At 46.2% G+C, this 22,136-nt stretch overlaps 1 protein-coding gene across 2 annotated transcripts; it reads left to right on the forward strand.

Moving 5' to 3' along the window:
• The first annotated feature begins 10,442 nt into the window (after positions 1-10,442).
• Positions 10,443-16,754, forward strand: LOC142802871 (uncharacterized). Of its 2 annotated transcripts, XM_075887937.1 has the most exons (4): positions 10,457-10,716; positions 12,025-12,087; positions 12,820-12,906; positions 16,422-16,754. In XM_075887937.1, the coding sequence occupies exons 1-4, from the start codon at positions 10,684-10,686 to the stop codon at positions 16,608-16,610; spliced, it is 372 nt and encodes a 123-aa protein (XP_075744052.1). In that variant the 5' UTR covers positions 10,457-10,683; the 3' UTR covers positions 16,611-16,754. The 2 variants fall into 2 exon arrangements, with proteins under 2 accessions (XP_075744053.1, XP_075744052.1); XM_075887938.1 differs by lacking the exon at positions 12,025-12,087 and having other exon boundaries at positions 10,443-10,716.
• Positions 16,755-22,136: the final 5,382 nt, after the last annotated feature.

A 22,136-nucleotide genomic window follows, 5' to 3' on the forward strand; every position in this document is an offset into this window, starting at 1 on the left:
GATAGTTTCTAAACATATGTAATTGCAGGTGTCGGTTTGCTGAATGTCGAGTGGTTCTTCGATAGAGAGACAAGCTATATGCAAAAGTATCGATGACTCTGGAAAAAGAGTTCGCGCGCACTTCAACCGAGCTGTTTATATCAGGTGGTTTTCAAGACTTTTCGCTTTCTTTCGTTGCAGTGCGTTACGATGGAGACCAGATCATTTTTCCTGCTAGCGCTTTCGGCAGTCCTGGTACACATGGCGCACGGTAAGAAAAACGAAAAAAAAAAAATATGGTGGCTTCGCACTATGGCGTTGTCAAAGCCTGAAGGAAGACTGGAGAATGGAGGACTTCCTCGTTTCAGTTTATTGCATTCCTTTTTTGTTTCTTATCTTTCATTCACTTTGTCTCTATTTCGTGAGCATGTTGCTTTCTATTTCTTTCGTTCCCTATCTTCTTTTCTCGCTTTCTCGCTTTTTCACTCTTTATATTTCTTTTCTTCTCTAGAAAAAAATATTTTTCCATGCTTGTTTATTTCTTCTCTTTCTCTCTCCTTCTATGTTTTTCTTCGTCTATATTTTTATGTATTTAAACCCTTTATTTCTCGCAATTTTCTTTCTTTCTTTCTTTCTTTCTTTGTTTGTTTGTTTCTTTCTTTCTTTCTTTGTTTCTTTCTTTGTTTCTTTCTTTCTTTCTTTCTTTCTTTCTTTCTTTCTTTCTTTCCATCTCTCCGTACTTCACGTGTTTCACTCTATTTGGCTTGCTCCATTTCGCCAAGCTTAGTTTCCGTTTAGCTCTCGCACCCGCTGGTCTCGGTAGTGGCGCTTGCACAATTCTTGTGGCGCACAACCACCTGAGGTTTTGTGCGGACACCGATGTTCTTACGGCCCGCTTGAACAACTCCACTGCTGAAAACCCTCTCAGTCGTTTTTGTTACACAGAACTAAATGATAATGAACATGCAGTAAGCAAAGGCATTAGTTGGTCTATGCTGACATCAAGGCACGTACCGTACGGGTTTTTATGCGATAACACTATACAGACCCGTGCTTGGCTTCCAGCGATGTTGAGAAGCCGGTGAAGTGGCAGCGATGAAAATTTTAACGAGTATCAGCGTAGGGACTGTGACGTAAGAGGCTAGTTTTTTTCCCCAGTGAGCAAAAAAAAAAAAAAAAAGAGGCACGCGCCATGTCATGGCACAGGGACGTAACATGTCAAAGACGGTTGTGGTGTTGGCTTTTCATCGCGCTTCTATTCATGGAGGCGGCTACCATAAAGCGGCCGATGATTGATTGATATGCGGAGTTTAACGCGCCAAAACCGCCTTACGATTATGAGAGACGCCGTAGCGGAGGGCTCCGGAAATTTGGTCCACGCGGGGTTCTTTAACGTGCACCCAAATCTGAGTACTTGGACTTACAGAATTTTCGCCTCCATCAAAAATGCAGCCGATGCGGCCGCGATTCAATCTCCCGAGCATAAAGCGGCAGTAAAGCAACAATGCAAATATAATGGTGTTTGAGAGAGGGTGAGAGAGACAGGGAAAGTGATAGGTAGGTTAGGGACAGTGGGAATCAAAATAGGAAAGCGGTGAATAATCGCCTCCTGTGCAGACCGAACCCCGTAGTCAAAGCGGTTCGAAAAAAAAAGTTATTTTAAAAGCAAGGCACACAAGTGGTCCTTACCCCTCTCTGGACTGATGATCCTTGGGAATGTTGTTCCAGCAGTATTTGTAGAACAAGTAAACGAAACGTCTAATCCCCGCAGTTTAATGGACATAAATCGATGACAGTGGCATCGTCAACCACAGTTGGTGTGAAAGAGATGCATCGAGCCGGTACAATCCCGATGTAGACCCGCATAACAGAGAAGTGTTAAGTTTGCGTAGTCCAACACCTCCTATATTTCAGTTGGATATGGCCACGCTTGTTCATTGCTTTCTTAAGGCGTGTTCACGTTTCACCCGCAAAGACAGTTAACAACGCTCGGTGCAGAATGCGCCCCAACGTTATAGGTGGTTCGCGATCGTTTGCACTCAAACAGCTGAGATTACACGCAGAACACGAATGATCAAGTATATGCGGGAGATTACACGAGCAGCAGCGATGGAAGGTTCGATTACCACTGTACGAAGGACGACGCGTTCCGTCGCTGATCAAATTATCGACGGCTGACGCTGTGCTTGCCCCTATCAGTAGAGTGTATTGCTGTAGTCATCTTTACCAAATGTCTCGAAATGGCCAGTCAGCCATAGAAAACGAAGTCTCGCAACTTGTTTCCTTGAGCCGGTGGCTAAAAGTTTCCCAGTTACCAACAGTGTTTGGTCGCGAGTTCCATGCATGCGTAGAGACAACTGCACACAGGGTACGTAAGCTGTACTGAGCTCTTCGCGGAGATCCTCGAGTTATTCTAATGCGGCCGCCATTTTAAGAAAAACAATAGTATTTGGGGAGCATTTATGCCACGTAACTACAATTGCCATTCACCTCGCACACTTTTTGGTGCGTTATCACGGCGGTTTCGGAAGTTCCAGGTCATGAAAGAAGTGCGCACTATCATCGTACCATGATGGTTGTGATAGAAAAATAGCGATAGTCACGTTTTAAAGGAAAGAAGTGTGAACAAGTTAGATGGCTATCGTTGTTCTGTGGCAGAAGTGCTCCCCGAACGAACGCCTTTCTCATAACGCCCATTCGAATGAGCCTGCGAGTTTTTCCTGACAATAATTGTGTAACGGCAGCGTTAATACGCAGGTCAGTGCGGACTAGTGCAGACCTGCAATGGCCCGTGTCGTCTTGGCTTGTTGTATCCTCATCGGTGCGGAGTCTGCGTATGTGGTCAGTATCGATTGATTTATTGATATGTGGGCTTTAACGCCTCAAAACCACCATATGATTATGAGAGACGCCGTAGTGGAGGGCTCCGGAAATTTTGACCACCTAGGGTTCTCTAACGTGCGCACAAATCTGAGCACACGGGCCTACAATATTTCCGCCTCCATTGGAAATGCAGCCGCCGCAGCCGGGATTTGATACCGCGACCTGCGGGTCAGCAGCCGAGTACCTCAGCCACTAGACCACCGCGGCGGGGCATGCGGTCAGTATCGGCGCGATGATACATTGATGATTGTATAGCAGGAGGATGGAGACGTTGACGACGTGTACTGTTTGACTTTTGAATCACAGTTGTCATGTGGCAGTCATTGTGGTAAAATGACGCCATGCTAAGCTGAAAGGCGCGGGTTCAGTTCTCGGCCGCGGCTGTCACTGCATTTCGATTTTAGTGCATGTTAGAGCGAGAGTTTCAGTTGAGTGAGAGAGTGAAACAACTCCATTCGGTCCCCAACAGGTGATTCCCTAATGTCCCCCACCAACCTTCGGCTAGAACCACTTAGCGACCACCAGGTCAAACCTTAAGGCCCTCTCTCGGACCCTCTGGGTGTCCAGGACTTGAAATAGAGGTCTTGGTCCTGGGGGCCTTAATAAGATTCTTCATTCTCTCTTGTGTAAAAATAGGAAATAATAGATGCGTAGCTTTCCCCCCAAGACATGCTCAAAGTCCCCGTGACCACAACGCAGCGGGCAGTGCGGCCTTTGGAACAGTTCGGGGTACAATGTGCGGCATGACTCGGATGAGCGCTTGTTTTTAGTGACAGTCTATAGGTCCTGAGCAGCGAGGAGTGTAGTAGAGGCAGGCGTCTTGAAAGACAATGATGCTTGCAGATCTCGTTGCACGAGCAGAGAGGCTCGGGTCTCTCAGAAGAGGGCTTGTTCCCGGTGCACGGTCACTCAAACCTCGACCTCATCGTTGAGGTTGAGCGAGGCATCCTGAAGGATACCCAGTCTTGCACAAGGTGCACGAAGCACAAAGCCACTGTGTGATGTTTGAGTACTTCGGTTTTTTTTGTATGATCCGTGGGGCTTGGGAAGCCACCATGGCCACCGTAGAGGCTCATGATGGTAGCAAAAGCTATTGTGGAGTCCTCCACTACGGCGTATGTCATGATTGTCTCGTGATGAATTGATACGTTAAGCCCAGCAGTTGCCTTTGTTAAACTGATTTAGTGTTTCTGTGCAGTTTTCGGTTATGACGTGACCTGATTCTGGATATTTTAAACCGACGCATTGTCACTTCTATGCGCACATAGAGTGTATGCATTCATGCTTAAAATTCGAATAATTTATGCAATATGAAGGTCGATTCCGACAATTAAATTTTCTCCCACAGAGGCGGAGTGTCCAATCTGTCCATCAGGATGCTACTACATCCGGGAGCCAGGCATGTGTCCGGCCTGCGCACCTGCCAACCGCTGCTACAAACTATGATGACGTTGGCGGTGTTGCCTTTCTACGAATAGAATAAAACAGTTCGTGGGCTCTCGTTGATTCGTTGTGAAAAGAAAGAGAAAAGCTTTGTATTAGAAAATCGAATATTCTGCCATGGTACACCGACAATGCAGTCATCACAGTTCGCACATCATCGACTCTATTCTCTCGACCTATCTCTACGATACCGGCTACCCTCTGGTCTTTCTAGGGAGGAAGGTACAGTTTTGTGCCGTCTGCGTTTGGGCGTAGCCTTCACCAATGCCTAGTCATATAAGACTGGGATGACGGACAGCTCCGATGGAGGCGGAAATGTTGTAGGCCCGTGTGCTCAGATTTGGGTGCACGTTAAAGAACCCCAGGTGGTCGAAATTTCCGGAGTCCTCCACTACGGCGTCTCTCATAATCATATGGTGGTTTTGGGACGTGAAACCCCACTTATCAATCAACCAACCAATGACCGACAGCGCGGAGTGCTACGACTGCGCCGTCGATGAGACTATCGAACCCCTCTCATGTTACTGCCCGACATACACAACCGAGAGGCTTCACCTGCGTAGTGTATTAAATCAACTGGACAGAAGTGATTTCGCTGTCGAGAAAGTATTGGGACCATGGCACTGCCCATCTCCATTCCGAAAGGCAACGAAAGCACTGTTGCGTTTTTTTTTTCAAAAACACCGGCCTGTTTCATCGTTTGGGATGTGAAACTGTTGCGCGTCGGCCCAGTCAGTGACCTTTTTTTTCCTCCTCTATAACTTTCCTTCCCCTCTCCCCTTCCCCAGTGCAGCCTAGCGTACCGGGCTCCCTGGTTAACCTCCCTGCCTTTCTCCTTATGTTCTCTCTCTCTCTTCTTTGAAGCACTCCATCGTTCAGGCTCGTCACACGACGATGCGAATGATAAGGTGTCTCCGCGTGGACACTGGGCATTCAAGAAGGAGGTGTAGTGACTACTTTTGAAAATTTCAAATATTACAGACCTCACATGTGACTGGAGGTGAGTGACACATATATGTGCGGTGTGGCCAATACGGGGCCCGACGCAGCACAATACGCGGGAAATCTTATAGGCGACCGGCATGTGCGTTGACGGATCGGGCTGCACGCACCTTCTCGATAGCCTGCCCACGCTTCACTTTTACAAAAACGATCATGTTTTCAACATGACATGAAAGGAGGAAACCGGCTGACAAAGCTATAGATCCACCTACAACCTACTGCATCCTCCTTTTATAAAGACCCCTGTGTCTAGGGGAAAGGGATTGAGTACAGAAATGTCCTACGAACACAACGGCAGGAAAAGGAAATAAAAAAGAAAATATATGATCGTGGTAATTGCAAGTAAAAATTCACGGTCGAGACGTAAGCCATTATTTTATTCAGTTTATCAGTTTAACGGGCCATGGCACGCCGCTTTAGATCATGATATGTGTCATCTGGTGCGTTCATAAACAAGCTGGTGGAATTTTAGCGTGTTTGGTCGAACGCTTATTCTATACTAGAATGTTTTTTTATAAAGACGCGAGAGGTCAGAATGTCGGGCAACACTGGCGCATTTGCGAGCCGTGACGTATCAAACGATTTTATTCCCTGGTCTGCTGCGAGGGGCAATCGAGTAGTTTAGCTTTCTTAAACTTGGTATTGAAATGCAACAAATTTCAGCGTCTGAAACATTCGTAGAAGACTGCGGTTTTGCTGCATGTATAGCACTTGACATCACACACGCCATGGCAAATTGATGGTCGCTGGCGAAAGGCAGATTTAATAATCGGCGACCTTTAAAAGAACACCAAAAGACAAATGAGAATTTACGCCAGAGTGAAAGCTCAATGTATGACAACGTCTAAAACGGCAATAATATCAACAGTGGTGCCATACCTACGGAGAAATTAAGGTAAATGCGCGACAACACATGCGCCACGAGTAGGACATTCGCAAAAAGTTCTCAATGACGTCACAGTTACCACCTACGATTGATCACTAGTATTTGAACTAGCTGCACTAAACTAAGAGCCTTCCGTGCATCAAGAGACGTAAAAAATGTTGCTGGTTAAACCAGACAGGTGCTGTAACCTAGTGGGGCCCAGTTGAACCAAGCCCGCCTGCCATCTCGGAGGCCATGGCAAGAAATTATTCAGTGGCCGTTGTTGCTACTGCGACTCCCGCTACTTTTTCTCTGCTGCTACTACTGTCAGCGGCCACGTGGTAAAGTCGCGCAACGTTGTGCAAGGCAACAGTGACGTGAGACGGACGACTTCGGAAGGAAATTTGAAGTGCAGTAACAAAATGCAGACCACCAAGACGTGATTGATAAGCACTTCCCTGGCACAAAAGTAGCACTACGAGGTTTCTGGACCGCTATATCAGCAATCAACATCGACTTAATGTTTTTCTTTAGTGTCCCTTTAGGCCTTGCTTTGCAATTTGATTGAATGATATGAGGGGTTCAACACCCCAGAACCACCACATGATAATGAGAACCACCGTAGTGGAGGGCTCCGAAATTTCGACCACCGGGAATTCTTTAACGTGCACCCAAATCTGAGCATATGGGCCGACAACATTTTCGCCTCCATCGAAAATGCAGCCGCTGCAGCCGGGATTCAAGTCTTGATTTGCACCGAACTATTCTTGTATAGTGTATTTTTATGTATAAGCACAACAGACCGTGTACTTCTCTTTTTTGCTGAATATTACAGATTGTTGGGTGAATGGGTCATGGCCCCATGAGGTTGATGTTCTCGAGCAAGTTTCAACAGAAACTTTCAAATTGGACGTTGCTGAAAATGTTATTTCAAGGCCTGCCTACAACAACTTCTAGAATTTGCCTTACACCAAAAGGAAGCGAATTCAATGCTGGCCCCGGAGGTCGCATATTACATGGAGGCAAATACGCTATAGAGGCTGGTGTGCTTTTATTTAAGTGTACGTTAAAAAAACTTGAAGTGGTTGAAATTTCTCTCGTAATCATATTGTTGTTTCGGCACGTAAAACCCCGGAAAATAAGAATTGTTTACCTAAACGTGTTGCAGAGACAGATATGCTGTATGACTCATAATAAAGTACTACGCGTGCGAAAAAACAAAACAAAAAACAAGACAAACTAGAGCCCGGCAATAGCTCTACGGTGTTTAAAAAGTGGAGCGTCGTTGCTATTGAAAAATGACGTGGGCCCACGTGTCGAGTCGAAACAACAGGCCAGAGACTAACAACAAGGTTCATTATTGACGACAACTTTGTCAGGAAACTTACGCAGTCCCTTATAAAAGATTGATTGTTCCTGTTAATCAACTAATAAATACTGACGTGTGGAAAGCCCTGCGGTAAAATATATGTTCGGTTTACAGCCGGGGTGATTGACTACTAGTGGAACTATACCGAGTTCTTCCTATTTTGGCGACATTCGTGTCGCGTAAACCACCTATACTCACAACAAAAGGCATTTATTTATTTATTTGGTTTGAGTACATAGAGAACACGAGGACAGAGGAAATAGGGAGGGAACAGGCTGACAACTGCCACCTATAGGGGCACAAAGCCTGCCTGCTCCTTCGGAAAGGGCAGGCATAGAGGTAATAAGGGAAGAAAGAAAGAGAGAGAAGAAAGTTTAAACAAAAAAAAGGGGGGGGGGCGGAAAAACACGCATGCGCAAAAAAAAAACTAAATACAAAAGTCACGTTACACGGGAAACATGCGGAGTGGTTCTTAAGAGAAAGGAAGAGAAAAGTGAGCCCCGTTATTGTCTGCTTCAGTGAGCGACACCGCCACAGAGCTCACAAAGGGAAGGGGGTAAGGAGGGATAAAAGGGTAGAGGTAAAGGTATAGGAAAGAGGAAGAAGAAGCAACAACAAACTGAGGGGATAGGAGAGACAGGAAAGATGGAAGAACGGTCACTGGAGTCCGAGGACGGGGTACACTTGCGAGAGATGTTGTCGGCGTCTGTAGATGGCGTAGAGCAGGTCCAGTAGGTCAGAGCTGCGCTGTCACCGAAGACAGCCGGCGACAGGAGGTGACGTAGGGCCAGCCCAGTCGGCCAGAGCTACGATGACGCCGAAGGTCGCGAGCGCGCGGAGCGCGCGGGCGCACAACCGGTCGGCACGAAATCCAGGGAGCGACTCCACGGGAAACACGCAGAAACTTACGCGTGTAAACTTTTACGTATTTGTGGTGGTTTTTGACTGACATCCGAAGGGCACGTGTTTCCCGTATAAGCAGCTGCTCGACAGACACGCGATTTTCGAGGAAAACGGCGACTGATGAAAGCACTGACGGAAACACTGCGGTGTGCCGTGCCACGTATAAACTTTGGAAAAGAACCCTAAAGTCCAGACGATTGATTGATTGATTGATACGTGGGGTTTAACTTCCCAAAGCCACCATATGATAATGAGAGACGCCGTAGTGGAGGGCTCTGGAAATTTCGACCTCCTGGGGTTCCTAAACGTGCACCCAAATCTGAGCACACGGGCCTACAGCAATTTTCGCCTCCATCGAAAATGCAGCCGCCGCAGGCGGGATTCGATCCCATGACCTGCGGGTCAGCAGCCGAGTATCTTAACCACTAGACTACCGCCAGACCACCGCCTTCAGTCCAGATGGTATTAATACCAGGGGCGAAGCTTCTTACGCCGTGGGTCGTAAGTCCCGTGTCGTCATCGTATAGTCGTCGTAGTAGCCAGTTGCACTGGATTACATGCCAATAAAAACGGTGTCACAGCATATACACTAAGCGAACGATGATGAGTGGGGCGAAGAGTCCGTCAGCCCGTCCGTGCTTCCGTGCATCCGTCCATCCGTCCGTTCGTGCGCGCGTCCGTCCGTCCACCTGCTTCGCCCCACTCGTCATCATTCCCTTTGTGGATATGCTGTGCTTTTTAAAAATTTCTTTCGAAGCAAAGTTTGTATTGACTGGCCTGGGTTGCTGTAGATGGTTTTCCCTCGCGCCCAAATAACCCCGCTCAACCACAGCTGGCGTGCACCAAAGATATAATTAATAAAACGAAATGAATTTTCTTTCCGAGCCAAAATATTGAACCCATGTCCAACCCGTTTCGAACGAGGCAGCCTTGAGAACTTGCCCACGCCTTCATGATTGCCTAGCGTGAATTGATCTCGAGCGTACAAATGCATTCTACCAACGATGAAAAAAAAAAAAGGAAAAAAAGGAAGCGGTACATTTGATACAGGTGTTTCAATTAAATATTTCGTAATAGCACATGTCGAGAAAATTACGACCTCTAGCAGATAAAATTAATTCATAACCCGCATTTCCATGATCTCGTGATGGCCCTTTCGTTGGGCCGTTCTAGAGGTTGATGAATGCTGGAAAGAGCACGAAAGACGTTATTTTGATTCAGCTCGAAAACAGTGGTTTCTGAACGGACGATACTTATAAGAAATAACGAGAGAGAGAGAAAGAGGCAAATAAATAGATAGACAGACCGATAGATAAATAAATAAACAGGCAGACAGACAGACAGACAGACAGACAGACAGACAGACAGACAGACAGACAGACAGATAGATAGATAGATAGATAGATAGATAGATAGATAGATAGATAGATAGATAGATAGATAGATAGATAGATAGATAGATAGATAGATAGATAGATAGATAGATAGATAGGGAAAGGAATGTGGTACGCCATGTTTCACCCGTCTCCGTTTTCTGGAAAAAAGAAAAACAAATGCGCCTGAATTTTTTTAAACTTCTGTCGCATCCGAATTTCGCTCTATACGACACTGTTGTAATATAACAGTGCGTAATGCATCGGCCAAGGGGCCCCAGAGCAACCGTCGGTTACTGAATCATCTGTTTGTTCAGCACTCCACATATCTATTCAGAATAGCTGAAAGTAGCTGCTCACAGAATCGACGCCGCCGCTTAAGTGGACGTTTACACTTTTAGTATTAGATAAAAGATTATATTCATCGTGACAATGAAACAACACTGTACACCCTCATACACAGTCGGCTATTGTTACGCTATCTCGCCAAAAGCATAACTGTTATTGCAAAAAAATCCGTCACAGTCAAATTCACGCGTTTCATGCCCGGCAGATCCATTCTGTGCGCGACATCCTCAAGCACGGCATCCGCTTGCGAAACTCGGGCTTCGCCGCATCGTTTGTGTATACCTATATCGAGCCAATTTTAGACTTACAGGATACCCACGTGTCGCCAGTCAAACCGAGGGTTTAAAGACCACCCGATTGCTTGCTGACGTGCGCGCCCACGTGCTGCCAGCTAGCGGTTGACAGTCATTAGAGACACGAAGGAAGAGGCACTTCCGGACAAGCCGACGAAAGTCACGTGAGTGTGCGCCGCTTAAAAAGCCTCGAACGAGAGACGGATCTCCGCTGTCATACACTACATGTTCCCGCCTGCCCGTCCTTCCGAAAACACGGTAAGTACGTGTGGAAAGAATTGTTAAGGCCGTTCGTATGTATTGCCGTGCTGCAGTTGCCGGTCGATGTGCAGAAATGCTGAACTCTCCGAAAAGTGTTATGAACGATGTTATACGTAACATTCTAGGGAGGTAGGTGTGAGCAACGGTCTGACAAGAGCTCAATGGAAAGATAGAAAAAACGAAAGCTTGTAGTGGGTTTTCTAAGGCCATTTTTTACGGTACTTTACCGTCATCGGAGCCGAATTTGAGCCACAAGTGATTGGCAGGCACAGCCTTCCGATTGAAGTTAAACAATTATTCAATGGAAGTGTTGGCCACGAGTGAAATTGAGGAACTCGAATAGCCGGTTAGAATGGAGACCCACGAGGGCACGCATTGTTGTAGGCAGATGAGTTGCAGCTAAGGTCTGTGCTTGAAAAGAGCGCGGTGCACATTTGGCACCCGAGTGAGGCCGTACAGAATGTGTAACCGCTCGTTGGCATGTTTATTTTGATTCAAGAAAAAGTGAACCAAGAGACAAGCACGGGAGCTTCCCTTAATCTTCACGCTAGCAAGTACGCGCATGTTTGAACACATTAAGAATGGCACTACACGGCATATATAATACGGCTTCAGCATATCAAAACGCAAAGGTGGTCCTTTACTGTCCTTTTTTTTATGGTGGTTAGAAGGTTAGCAGTAAAGTGGCCCATTTTGGATGAGGAAAGAAGGAAAATAGGAGGAAAAGAACGGCAGGGAGGTTAACCAGCCTATAGGCAGCCGGTTTGCTACCTTGCGCATGGGAGGGGGATGGGGGAGATGAAAGATAGAGAGGAGAGAGGGAAGAGAGATAAACACAGTACATTAGGCAGCACACGCGCGCACACTCAGTCATAGTCCAGTCTTCTCTTTCGTGGTGCGTGAAATTGCTGTTACAGCCGATTGTTCAAGTCCGTGTCGCGTAGAAATTTCAACAGTGCTTTTGTCACCTTCTGTTGCAATGTATTCTCTCGGGCACATGATTGTCAGAAACCCGTTACTGCAGCTCACACGGAAGGAAGTTGCGTATGATAGACCAACATTTTTGGCGAGTTCTTAGCTGTTAGGTACACTTCTGCATGTTGCGATAGTCTCAACGCTGGTGTGCTTCCACGCGACTGCAATGCGTCAGTCGCAGGGACGCGCTAGCTCAAGTTAGCTGCTTGCACGCATCTTGGGTGCATCTTTCGTTTCGTTCTTGTTGTCACGTTAGGATACCCTTAACTATTATAAAAGATTGCCTTCACGTGACAGTGTCGTATAGTTATTAAAACGTTCTTATTGCAGTCACTATGTCGGCAATTGTCGTCCTCGCCTTCACTCTCATCGCCGTCTATTCCCAAGAAGCTGGTGAGTGAGGCATCCATTGCCCAAAGTTCAGCGAACTTCAGATGCCCGGCATGGCGATAACAATCCGAATCCTTTGCGCTACGCACAATGTATGGCGCATTAAGTTGGAGAAAACGAGGAAACTCGAGAAGTTGGGCCTCGCCGGGCCTAGCCAGGTGACGCTGAGTTAACTTGCGTCTATTGTGGATCCAATAAAGTTGTTTCACTCACTCACTCGCTCTAATGCCCTTGTTTTTCGCCAGTAAATATCTACCAAATGTTTTATGTTGAAAACGTAAGTCTACTTTATTCCTCCAAAATAGATTATACGCTCTGAGCTTTGCTGGGGTGCATGTATTTAATTGCGCACACACAGCATAAACTCGCACTGGTAGTACACAGACGGTGGTGAATTCCGGTCGTCCTCAAGTAACCCAATTGGGCTTCCGTGACCTTGTACGTGCCCGAAACCGTAGGCCGTGGTCCCAGTATCTTTTTTTTTTTATATTGAATCAAGACGACAGAGTTTGGCTTCTAGACCACGTCACGGAATCTGACGGAATGAGAGAATTGCAAATGGTTTTAACGTACACTAATTGCACGTTCCCTTTGTTAGCAAGTGACCGCTGTAGATGTATCTCCTTGAGTACACGGTTAGCTGCATACATGTCCGTGTACAGTATTGCTTACCCTTTTCTTGCAACTGCCCTACCGATGCTTCTCCTTGAGCATGTAATTCAATTTACATTCCAGCCGGTAGCTGCTTGCCGTCGCTTCCGTGCCGGTGCCCCTGCGAGCTGGGACTCGAGTACCCCAGCAACTGCGGCATCTGCGTCTGCCGTAAGTACGCGCACATGTACTCCGCACCCCAGTTAAAGGAGCCTGGGCGTTCCTTCTTCGTTTCACACGTAGCAATATTATTAGGCGTGAATATTTAACAATGTTAACAATTAAGCAATGCTATTTAGCTCCTGTTGTCCAGCGGCTTTTCTCAGTTACCTTGGAGCCAATTGCCAGTGCCACTATCCCTTCAAGTAAGACGTGCGTGGATCCCAACGTGTACACATGCACACTCAGAAGATATAACCCGGGTTCCGTCCAAGAGACACCTAGTAAATGAGCCGAAGAGCCCCCCAAAAAAGTTAGCCACCATTTGGTCCCGAGAACGTGAATGCCCAGCAAAGCAGTATAAAAAACCACACATGTTGAGGGGGTGGGGGATGTTTTATTGTTACATTCACTTTTCCAACTTGAAGGAATTGGAAGGTTGGAGTGAATACTGGTTAAATAAAATGCTGTGGCGTACGATTTAATTGACGCCGTCCACCTCGGTGGATTATATAGTGGCTTGGTTGTTGGCCCCAATGTCGAGGGTTCGATTACAGCCGCGGCGGTCACATTTCAATAGAGGCGAAGTTCCGTCTACTGTGTGATGTCAGGGCACGTTAAAGAACACCAAAGATGGTTAAGATTGCCGGAGCCCTCCGCGACGGCGCCCTTCATAATCATATCGTGGTGTTGGGATGTAAAACCTGAAATAGGAGAGAGAGAAAGGAAAGGCCGGGAGGTTAACCAGATATTGGCATCTGGTTTGCTACGCAGCGCTGGGGGCGAAGAAATAGGGGCAAGAAAGAGGGCGCACTCATGTGAAAACGAAAACACACGCAGGAAGGGCGTCCTAGCTACAACCGTTCAGTAAGGCCGGTAGATCGCAAAAAGTGTAGTAGCGCTTTCAGGGCATTCTTCTGTGAAGTTGCATCTTGTCGATATTGTAGAATTTCTTGCTCCGACAGATGTTGATTATCTAATTTGCTGAGTTCCTTGCGAAGGCATAGTCATTGTTTACTATACTCTAGGCAGTCACAAAGAATATGTTGGATCGCTTCTTCTTTGCCACAGTGGCCACAGGCTGCGGTGTCGGCCATCCCAATGCAGAAAGCGTAGGCGTTGGTAAACGCAACGCCCAACCACAGCCATTATACATAACAGGGTCTGGTCTGCTCGGCAAAGCCTCGACGGGACTTGAAGACTTAGCGTAGGGTCAAGCGAGTACAGCCGGGCATGCTTGAAGTGTGGCTGATTCCATTGCGATGTGGTTTGCTGGCGAGCAAGCCTGCGGAGCTTTCGTGCAGCATCTGTCCTAGAAAGTGGTATTCGTAGTTTATGATCTTCTGTGTGGGCTGAGCGGGCAGCTTGATCGGCCCGTTCATTGCCGATGATTCCGCAGTGACAATATTATAATTTCATTGGTGGGTATCAGGATGTGACGCGTGCATCCTGTTAGGGCAAAGAGAAAAAAAATGACCCATGTATGCGAGAACTTTTAGAAATGTTCGATAGACGGTACGTAGAATAATGTATAAATTAATACTGAAAAGCGAATAACAGGTGCGAATACAGGACGCACGCGCATTTCGAGGTACAGGAAACAGAATAAAAGAAAAAAAAATGTCCTGAGAGCAATTAAAGTAATTAAAAAAGGATATTGCTCTACACTCACTTAAATTCCCGATGACTTTTATGTCGTAATTCAAAGCAGACTGCAATGCGGGCTGGTTGGTATGACATCGGAGTACAAGCTTTTTTTATGGATGGTAAACGTACCTATTATTAGCCCTTGGTTCGTGTGGCTCCGATGAAACGTTCTCCAATGGCCTGTGGGCGCATGACGGTTCTAAGTCGCTAGGTGGAATCACTCATCTGTTCCGTGAGGGATATTACTTTCAACCGTTCACCTCTTGTGAGGAAACTCGGAAATATTAAGTACACTTCATTATTAAGTTTTGCTATCCTGCGTATGGAAGGATAACGTAACAACACCTGGAGCTTACCGTTCTGAAACCACGGTACTATTCATAGCTGCCGCAGTGAAGGGCTCCGGAAATTTCGGCCATCTGACGTTCTTTAACGTGCACTAACATTGAACAGTACACGGGCATATACCATATTGCTTCCATCGAAATGTCATCGCAGCGGCCAGAATCGAACCCGCGACCTTTGAATCGGCAGCCAGGCACCGTGACCGCTGCACCACCATGGCGAACACGTATATGGAAAAGGAACGGAGCTAAAAAAAAGAAAGAAAGAGAAATAGAGAGAGAGCACGTGAGTCTGCAAGATTCGCAACTCACGTGCCCAAGCGTAGCTGCAGACGTGCTAAGTTCTTAGGCCAGCTGCCTTCAAGGCTCATATGACTTTTTGGGCTGACGAGCCTATAGACTTGCCAAAATCGTGATTTCCGGAACGCACAGGTCTTGAAACAGCGAAGCTGGACGATTATGAAGAGTAATCCGGTTGCTTCTAGATTGTGTCTATGCCCTTGAGTATGCATCTTGTTTCTTGACTGCTTCTAGATTGTTGCCAGACTTTAGTGATGCTAGGTTGTTGCTACGTTGATTCTCAACGCATAGAGGCTCGGCTTGAACAATACGCAGTCGCGCACACGCGACTAAGGAACGTCGTCGTTGTCGTTATTAAGCCGTCCATCGCTTCGGGCTCTTCACGCAACCAGCGTTTCCTTTACCGTTTCCTATATCTTCTCGTAGTATACGTGCTCGGGTCGTCGGTTCACCGCCATCGCTTCACAGCCATTTGTCCTGCTAACTGTAGCCATTTTCCTTTTCAATGGAAGTTACGTGCTGTGGGATTCACCCAATTTCTATGGCACGTACTCGTTTACGGTGATAATAGTTTGCTGTTAGGCCACGCGAATTTCTGTGGCACATTCGCGCTCGTGGCGCTAACCCTTGTCTTCTTCAATCTTAGTGAAGAGTGAAGGAGTAGTGAGTATAGTAGTATTCACCCTGTTTCTGTGGCGCATACCATTTTACGATGTTGATAGCTTTTCGGTGTGGGGTAAACAAGCAACAAGCCCCGCCGCGGTGGTCTAGTGGCTAAGGTACTCGGCTGCTGACCCGCAGGTCACGGGATCAAATCCCGGCTGTGGCGACTGCATTTCCGATGGAGGCGGAAATGTTGTAGGCCCGTGTACTCAGATTTGAATGTACGTTAAAGAACCCCAGGTGGTCGACATTTCCGGAGCCTTCCACTACGGCGTCTCTCATAATCATATGGTGGTTTTTGGATGTTAAACCTCACATATCAATCAATCAAATAATCAACAATTTGCTAAACAGGTTCTCTGTCAAAGACTCAGATTTCAAAGCTGAACGCCTCGACGCTTCAACTTTCTAAAGGTTCGTTCCAGAAAACTATTCTAGTTGGCACGTTTTCTGAGATCGGATGCCAACTAAGCTAGTCAATATGAACGCCCGACAGAGTAACGATAGAACTATGTCCAGTTTCTTTCTTGCGCTGATATTGGTGATGACTTTTCGGCGTGATTTTCATTACAGCCCCGAAGTGCCCCATCTGCTCATCGTCCTGCTACTATCCGGCCACGTCATCCGCATCATGTCCCAGATGCGCTCCGGCCTCGTACTGCTTCGGCGGCGTGGGAAAGTAGTAGACTACGACAGTCCGGTAACCGGCTCCGCTCGTACCGGAGTGCGACGCCCACCGGAGTCTGCCGGTTCCAGTTCTAATTAGTGGATTTATTAGGCTCCTTTTCCGACCGAGTCGTTTGTAGAACTCTCCACTCAACCGTCGCGCTTTTTTTTTTTACTGAAGGGGGGGGGGGAGAGTTATCTACATTTTCTGGGCAAATAAAGTTATATTAGTGCTCTTCACGTTCGCTAATTGCGTGTGTGTCTTTCACAAACAGATAAATTACTGATGACATTCTGTGGTTGAGCTTTAATAAACATACATTGGGGGAGTTAACAATTAACATTATTTGTGCACTATATGTGTACGTACTGGAAAACGTTGAAGAACACAGTGAGCACTACTCCAGGGAATAGGTTAAAAACTTAATATATCGGCTATCGTTCACAGTTGCGCATATTTTTCGCGGTACAAAACAAATACTAATAACTTTTTCCCATTCAAGTCGTATTTGAATCATGTTTGCGAGAACGAAAAAAGATTTGCAGGAACGAGAGAATTTCCAAGACTATAATTTCCAAGCTTCTATAAGATTTCGTCTCAGATTTCGTGCCACTCTGTTTTTAGGTTCTTTGGGGATAATTGTTTTCTTGTTAGCTCGGTTATATCTGGCAACTATTGTGCCCACAGCGCAGGACCGTCGGACATGACTGTGGCAGTGCTACATTCTCTATGCAACACGATTGCCATAACCGTTATCAAGCATCGTGGTAGGTGGGTACATACATCGCACGAAACAGCTGTGCAGTGTAGTCATGAGAGTACATCCTGCAATAAAAATTGGCCGGCGAAGAAGGGATGCCCCTGATTGGGCGCGACGCTTTTATTCAAAGTGAACTGGACAAGTTCAAATGCCGGGACCCTATATGGTCATAAAGACCAAGCCTTTCCTTGTTCGGTGACTTTCGTTTTTTTGAGATATTTGCTTCGATTCGGGCGGTCACAGCAGACGTTGTTCTTTCGATGTGACAGATGTGTCCGGAACGCTCTGTTTATAGACAAATGTTTGCAAATCCATGTTTCATAAACGAATTGCCGGAGTCGTGGATGCATCGAAACCATTATTTCACCAGAGCTTGCCTGACAAGAGTGACTTGAATGTGCAATCGTAATATTTCCGGAGAAAAAACAAAACAAAACAAGACGCTATCAACAAAAACGAATAAATAGAAAAAAAAAGATATTTTCTTCCTCACTCATTGATACTTGCCCTTTCTGTTGCGATCTTTCTTTCGTAGCTACTAAAGGAGCACCAAATCACAAGTCAAAACAGGGCATCAACTTGACGCCGACGTAAACGTCAAGGGCAGTTCACCGAACTTCCTCACCTGAGGAGACTCGATCACTCTTCGACATATTGACATACCAGTCTCAATTCTTGTTTAACATCGAGTAGTGGCACCTCAATGAATCCTCTTTTTTTCTCGGGTGAAATAAGTAATCAACCCAGTGGTTCTGTTCAGGCAGCGTCCTGGCAAGTCGCATCGACAACCGATGCATTTAGTGCAACTGCAAAAGGCTTCAAAGCACGGAGATCTAAGGTACAGTTGGTAGGCGTTCATGTTAAAGGACTGGGCGTGGAAACGAGCACACAAGAGAGAAGACGATACAGACGTCGACTAACTACTGAACGTAAAGGTAGCCTTGTAACTTAAAATACTACCTTTTCATAAAGTCTTAAGCATAACCAACCTATTGCAGGCACCATACATTTTTTTTCACGAATGAAAGACAATGAAAATGCAAGCCTTGGCATAAAGGAAGGAAGTGGAAATTTTAAAGTATCGTATTGCTTTTAAACACAATGGTAATGAGATCTAACAGACGAGACTACCAACAATGCTTTAGACAATACTACTAATAGTAAATGTAATGTAGCTGCAGTGCATATAGTCACACCATCCAACGCAAAAAAATCCGTTCAGAACGTTGCCACTTTTAAAATAGGGCAAGTTGTTTGCGATGAAATAAATGGATACTGACATGATCGTTATGAAATGTGCTTATAGTGCGGCCTGTTTAGCAGCTAAGTACGTCAAAATGCTGAGACAATATGAGGAAGCAAAAATTGCAACCCCTGTCTCGATTGAGTTCTGTTCAAACTGAACTAGTTAGTTGCGAGGTCAGAGGTACACCCTTTACCAATGAAAAGAAAAAAAAAACAAACGAACATTTCGCTTTTTTTTGTGTTTACTCCCCACGCATATGACTCTTTAAAAAGATACGCGAACACTTTTCGGAGAGTCGTGGGAACCAAAAGGGACTTAGCACGTCTCTTTAAAGGGAGGTCATATACTATAGTAGCAAGTCAGAACGCTCCGAAAAAAGTAACACATACTATTTTTCTTTCTTTTGGGCTGCAGGAAATGCTTGCCAGGTGTAAAGGAAACTGTCAGTTTACGCCAACAACTGTCTCCGTCAAAGCGTTCACCAAGTGGAGTTTTTTTTTTTTTACGAATGCTTGAAACCTCGTGCAAGCGAATGCCGGAATGCTATATATAAATAAAAATAAATATATATAGTCACTATTTACCGTACAACCATGTTCAAATATGTTCGAACACATTCTCTCCTTGTGTTTACCTTTAGCTAAGTGTTTGTTGCTAAGTGCTGCCGATGGCAGGGTTATGCGTAAGCGACAGGCCTAACGCAGGCTAGACAGGTTCCTCTAAATGGTCCCCAAGGGGTGCTTCTTTCCTCGTCATCGACGTGTAGACGAAGCCCGATTCGATGGCTCAAACTGTGCACAAAAATTGACACAAATAAAAAAAAAGCTAAGTGCGGCAGGAAGCAATGGAGCGCGATCGCGCGCCTTTTTTTCCCCAGGAAAGTGAGCCGCAGATGGAGCTGGCATTATACTTCGAAATAGCTCTTGGGCTTCCAAGACGGGCAGACCTACCTCAATGCACACAACATCAACGGGCGAAACATTTTACAACGTAACCGCAGCCAAGGGCGCAGAGGAGACTAGCAGAACGTGTTCGGAGACGCAGAACGGGATACAGCCTGGTTTCCACGCTTATCAAGAAAGCGTAGACTTGCGCACCGCCGAAAGAAAGAATATGTGAAGGAATGGCAACATATGTGTGGCGGCATTCGTGGCCGCCATGCTTTCGACGGATCAGGAATGGATCATGTCGTGTTGCACTTGCTGCGTACACCTTTCCTGCGAATCATTTGGTGTAGCCAGTAGTGCGGGAGAGGGGGTAAGTTCTAGAAACATTTTCAATTTTATATGTATGTATTATGCATGCACTCGTACAAATGTACGCAGGGATGCATGAAAGTTGTATAAACCTCCCCGCCCCCCACCCCCTCCCAGTCCACACCACCCTGGAAAAAATTGATTTACTGCGTGCATGTACACTGCGTGCATGTACACGTATTCTAAATTCAGTTTTCTATGTGCGATCTGATTTTTTAAATATCGATGTTTGAAATATCTGGCAAAACAATAAGGTAAATTGATCGATTACTTAATTGTGTGTCAAAATGAGAACAATGCTCGCTATAGAATTCTTTCCCGTGAAACCAGAATGGGGCTTGCAACGTATTTTCTTGTTTATATCACGCACCTGTTGATCATTCACATTTATTATGCAATGTAGGAAAAACTGCGAATAGCACGTACACTAATGCGCACGTGTGCACGCACCCGAGAAGGTTTCTTGTAAACCTCCTTGCACGCACCAAATCACACACACACACACACACACACACACACACACACACACACACACACACACACACACACACACACACACACACACACACACACACACACACACACACACACACACACACACACACACACACACACACACACACACACACACACACACACACACACACACACACAATAGTACTTAAATTTTCTAATAATTTGCTCATTCTTCTCGTTTTCCTGGCTCAAATAAATGCTGATTTACTTATTATGACTCAAATTTGATGGAAGTCGTAAGTAAAATACAGTTGTTCCCTTTGCAAGAACGCCTTCGTTTTTTTTTCAGTCTTTAGAGAGAGAAAGAGAGAGAGAATAAACATCCTTATTTCGTTATTCTACAAGTGTCGTCTTCGGGGTGGTCTCCACCTCCCAGGAAACAGCATCACCTTTACAGCACCATCTTTCCAAAGCAAACATGGCATCCGTGACGTATTGGGTCAGTGAGCAGTCGTCAGTTCTCCCAAGAAAAAATGCACTCGTAGTGACACTAAAATTTACGCTCAACAATGAAAATGTTTGCCTCCATTCACATTTCTCGCGTGTATAATTTTCTAAACGCTGCAACGATGTACGTGAGCAAAACCAAAATCAGCCGCAGGCTGCCACACTACTAGTGAAGTAACACTAATGTGCGAAAGCTCCGCCTGCGTAGCGTTCGTACCAATGTCAAGATAAGCTGTCGCCGAGTGTATAGATATAGCTAGGGTGAGAGGTAGCGAGGTTTACCGGTTACCCACAGAAGTCATCCGCCGTTTTATTTGAGGAAAGACCATCGGCCACTTGAGACGGTAAGGCCAAGCCTCACCGCCACAATGTGGGCCTTCCGGACTGCCTGGAGTTGACGGAACAGGCGAAACTTGATAAGCGAGTAAAATGTGTTCTGCGGCAGTTCATGAAAACGAACAATCTTTCCCTCAACGTTGGCATTTTCTAAGAGACATCATGAGGAAAAAAAGACGTTGATCTTCACTTTTCCTTATGGCTTCGGTGCGTTACGTGTTAGGTGGGTCGATTCTAGGAATAGTCTACTTCGAGTGGCTCGACCTTGCGAATGCTCCTTGTTTAGCGCTACCTGAAAGGCGAAGCTTTCGCGCAACGAAAGACTGCCGGCGCATTTATCCGCCTGCGCGCCGATCGTCGGCAGTTCTCACACGTTTACCATCTCACATGGAACGCAGACTTTAAACGGGACATTACGGCGACGGCAACGGTGACGGTAAAATATCGATATATAGATACTTTTACCAGCGACGGCAAGAGTGTCCATATATTGCAATACAAAAGTCATTGATTGATTTGTGGGGTTTAACGTCCCAAAACCACTATATGATTATGAGAGACGCCGTTGTGGAGGGCTCCGGAAATTTCGACCACCTGGGGTTCTTTAACGTGCACCCAAATCTGAGTACACGGGCCTACAACATTTCCGCCTCCATCGGAAATGATTGATTGATATGTGGGGTTTAACGTCCCAAAACCACTATATGATTATGAGAGACGCCGTAGTGGAGGGCTCCGGAAATTTAGACCACCTGGGGTTCTTTAACGTGCACCCATCGGAAATGCAGCTGCCACAGCCGGGGTTTGATCCCGCGACCTGCGGGTCAGCAGCCGAGTACCTTGGCCCCTAGACCACCGTGGCGGGGCGCAATACAAAAGTCAGCGAGGTCGAGTAATACATGACGGCAACGAAAAGTCGGATGACTACCGGCCACCGCCCCGTTTCAGAGAATAAGTGATTATAAAGATCACCAACACCGTCATCATGAACAACAGGGCCCACTGAGTCTAGGTGCTGTTGGCTCACTGTGCAAGTGATGGAAGTCACACAACACTGCAG

Source organism: Rhipicephalus microplus, chromosome 3 (genome assembly GCF_043290135.1).
Source record: "Rhipicephalus microplus isolate Deutch F79 chromosome 3, USDA_Rmic, whole genome shotgun sequence".
Lineage (NCBI taxonomy): Eukaryota > Metazoa > Arthropoda > Arachnida > Ixodida > Ixodidae > Rhipicephalus > Rhipicephalus microplus.

Coding starts and splice junctions, on each gene's coding strand:
- LOC142802871 (XM_075887937.1), top strand. CDS start 10,684: ATGTTCCCGCCTGCCCGTCCTTCCGAAAACACG. Junction 12,088..12,819: donor CGTCTATTCCCAAGAAGCTG/GTGAGTGAGGCA, acceptor TTTACATTCCAG/CCGGTAGCTGCTTGCCGTCG. Junction 12,907..16,421: donor CTGCGGCATCTGCGTCTGCC/GTAAGTACGCGC, acceptor TTTTCATTACAG/CCCCGAAGTGCCCCATCTGC.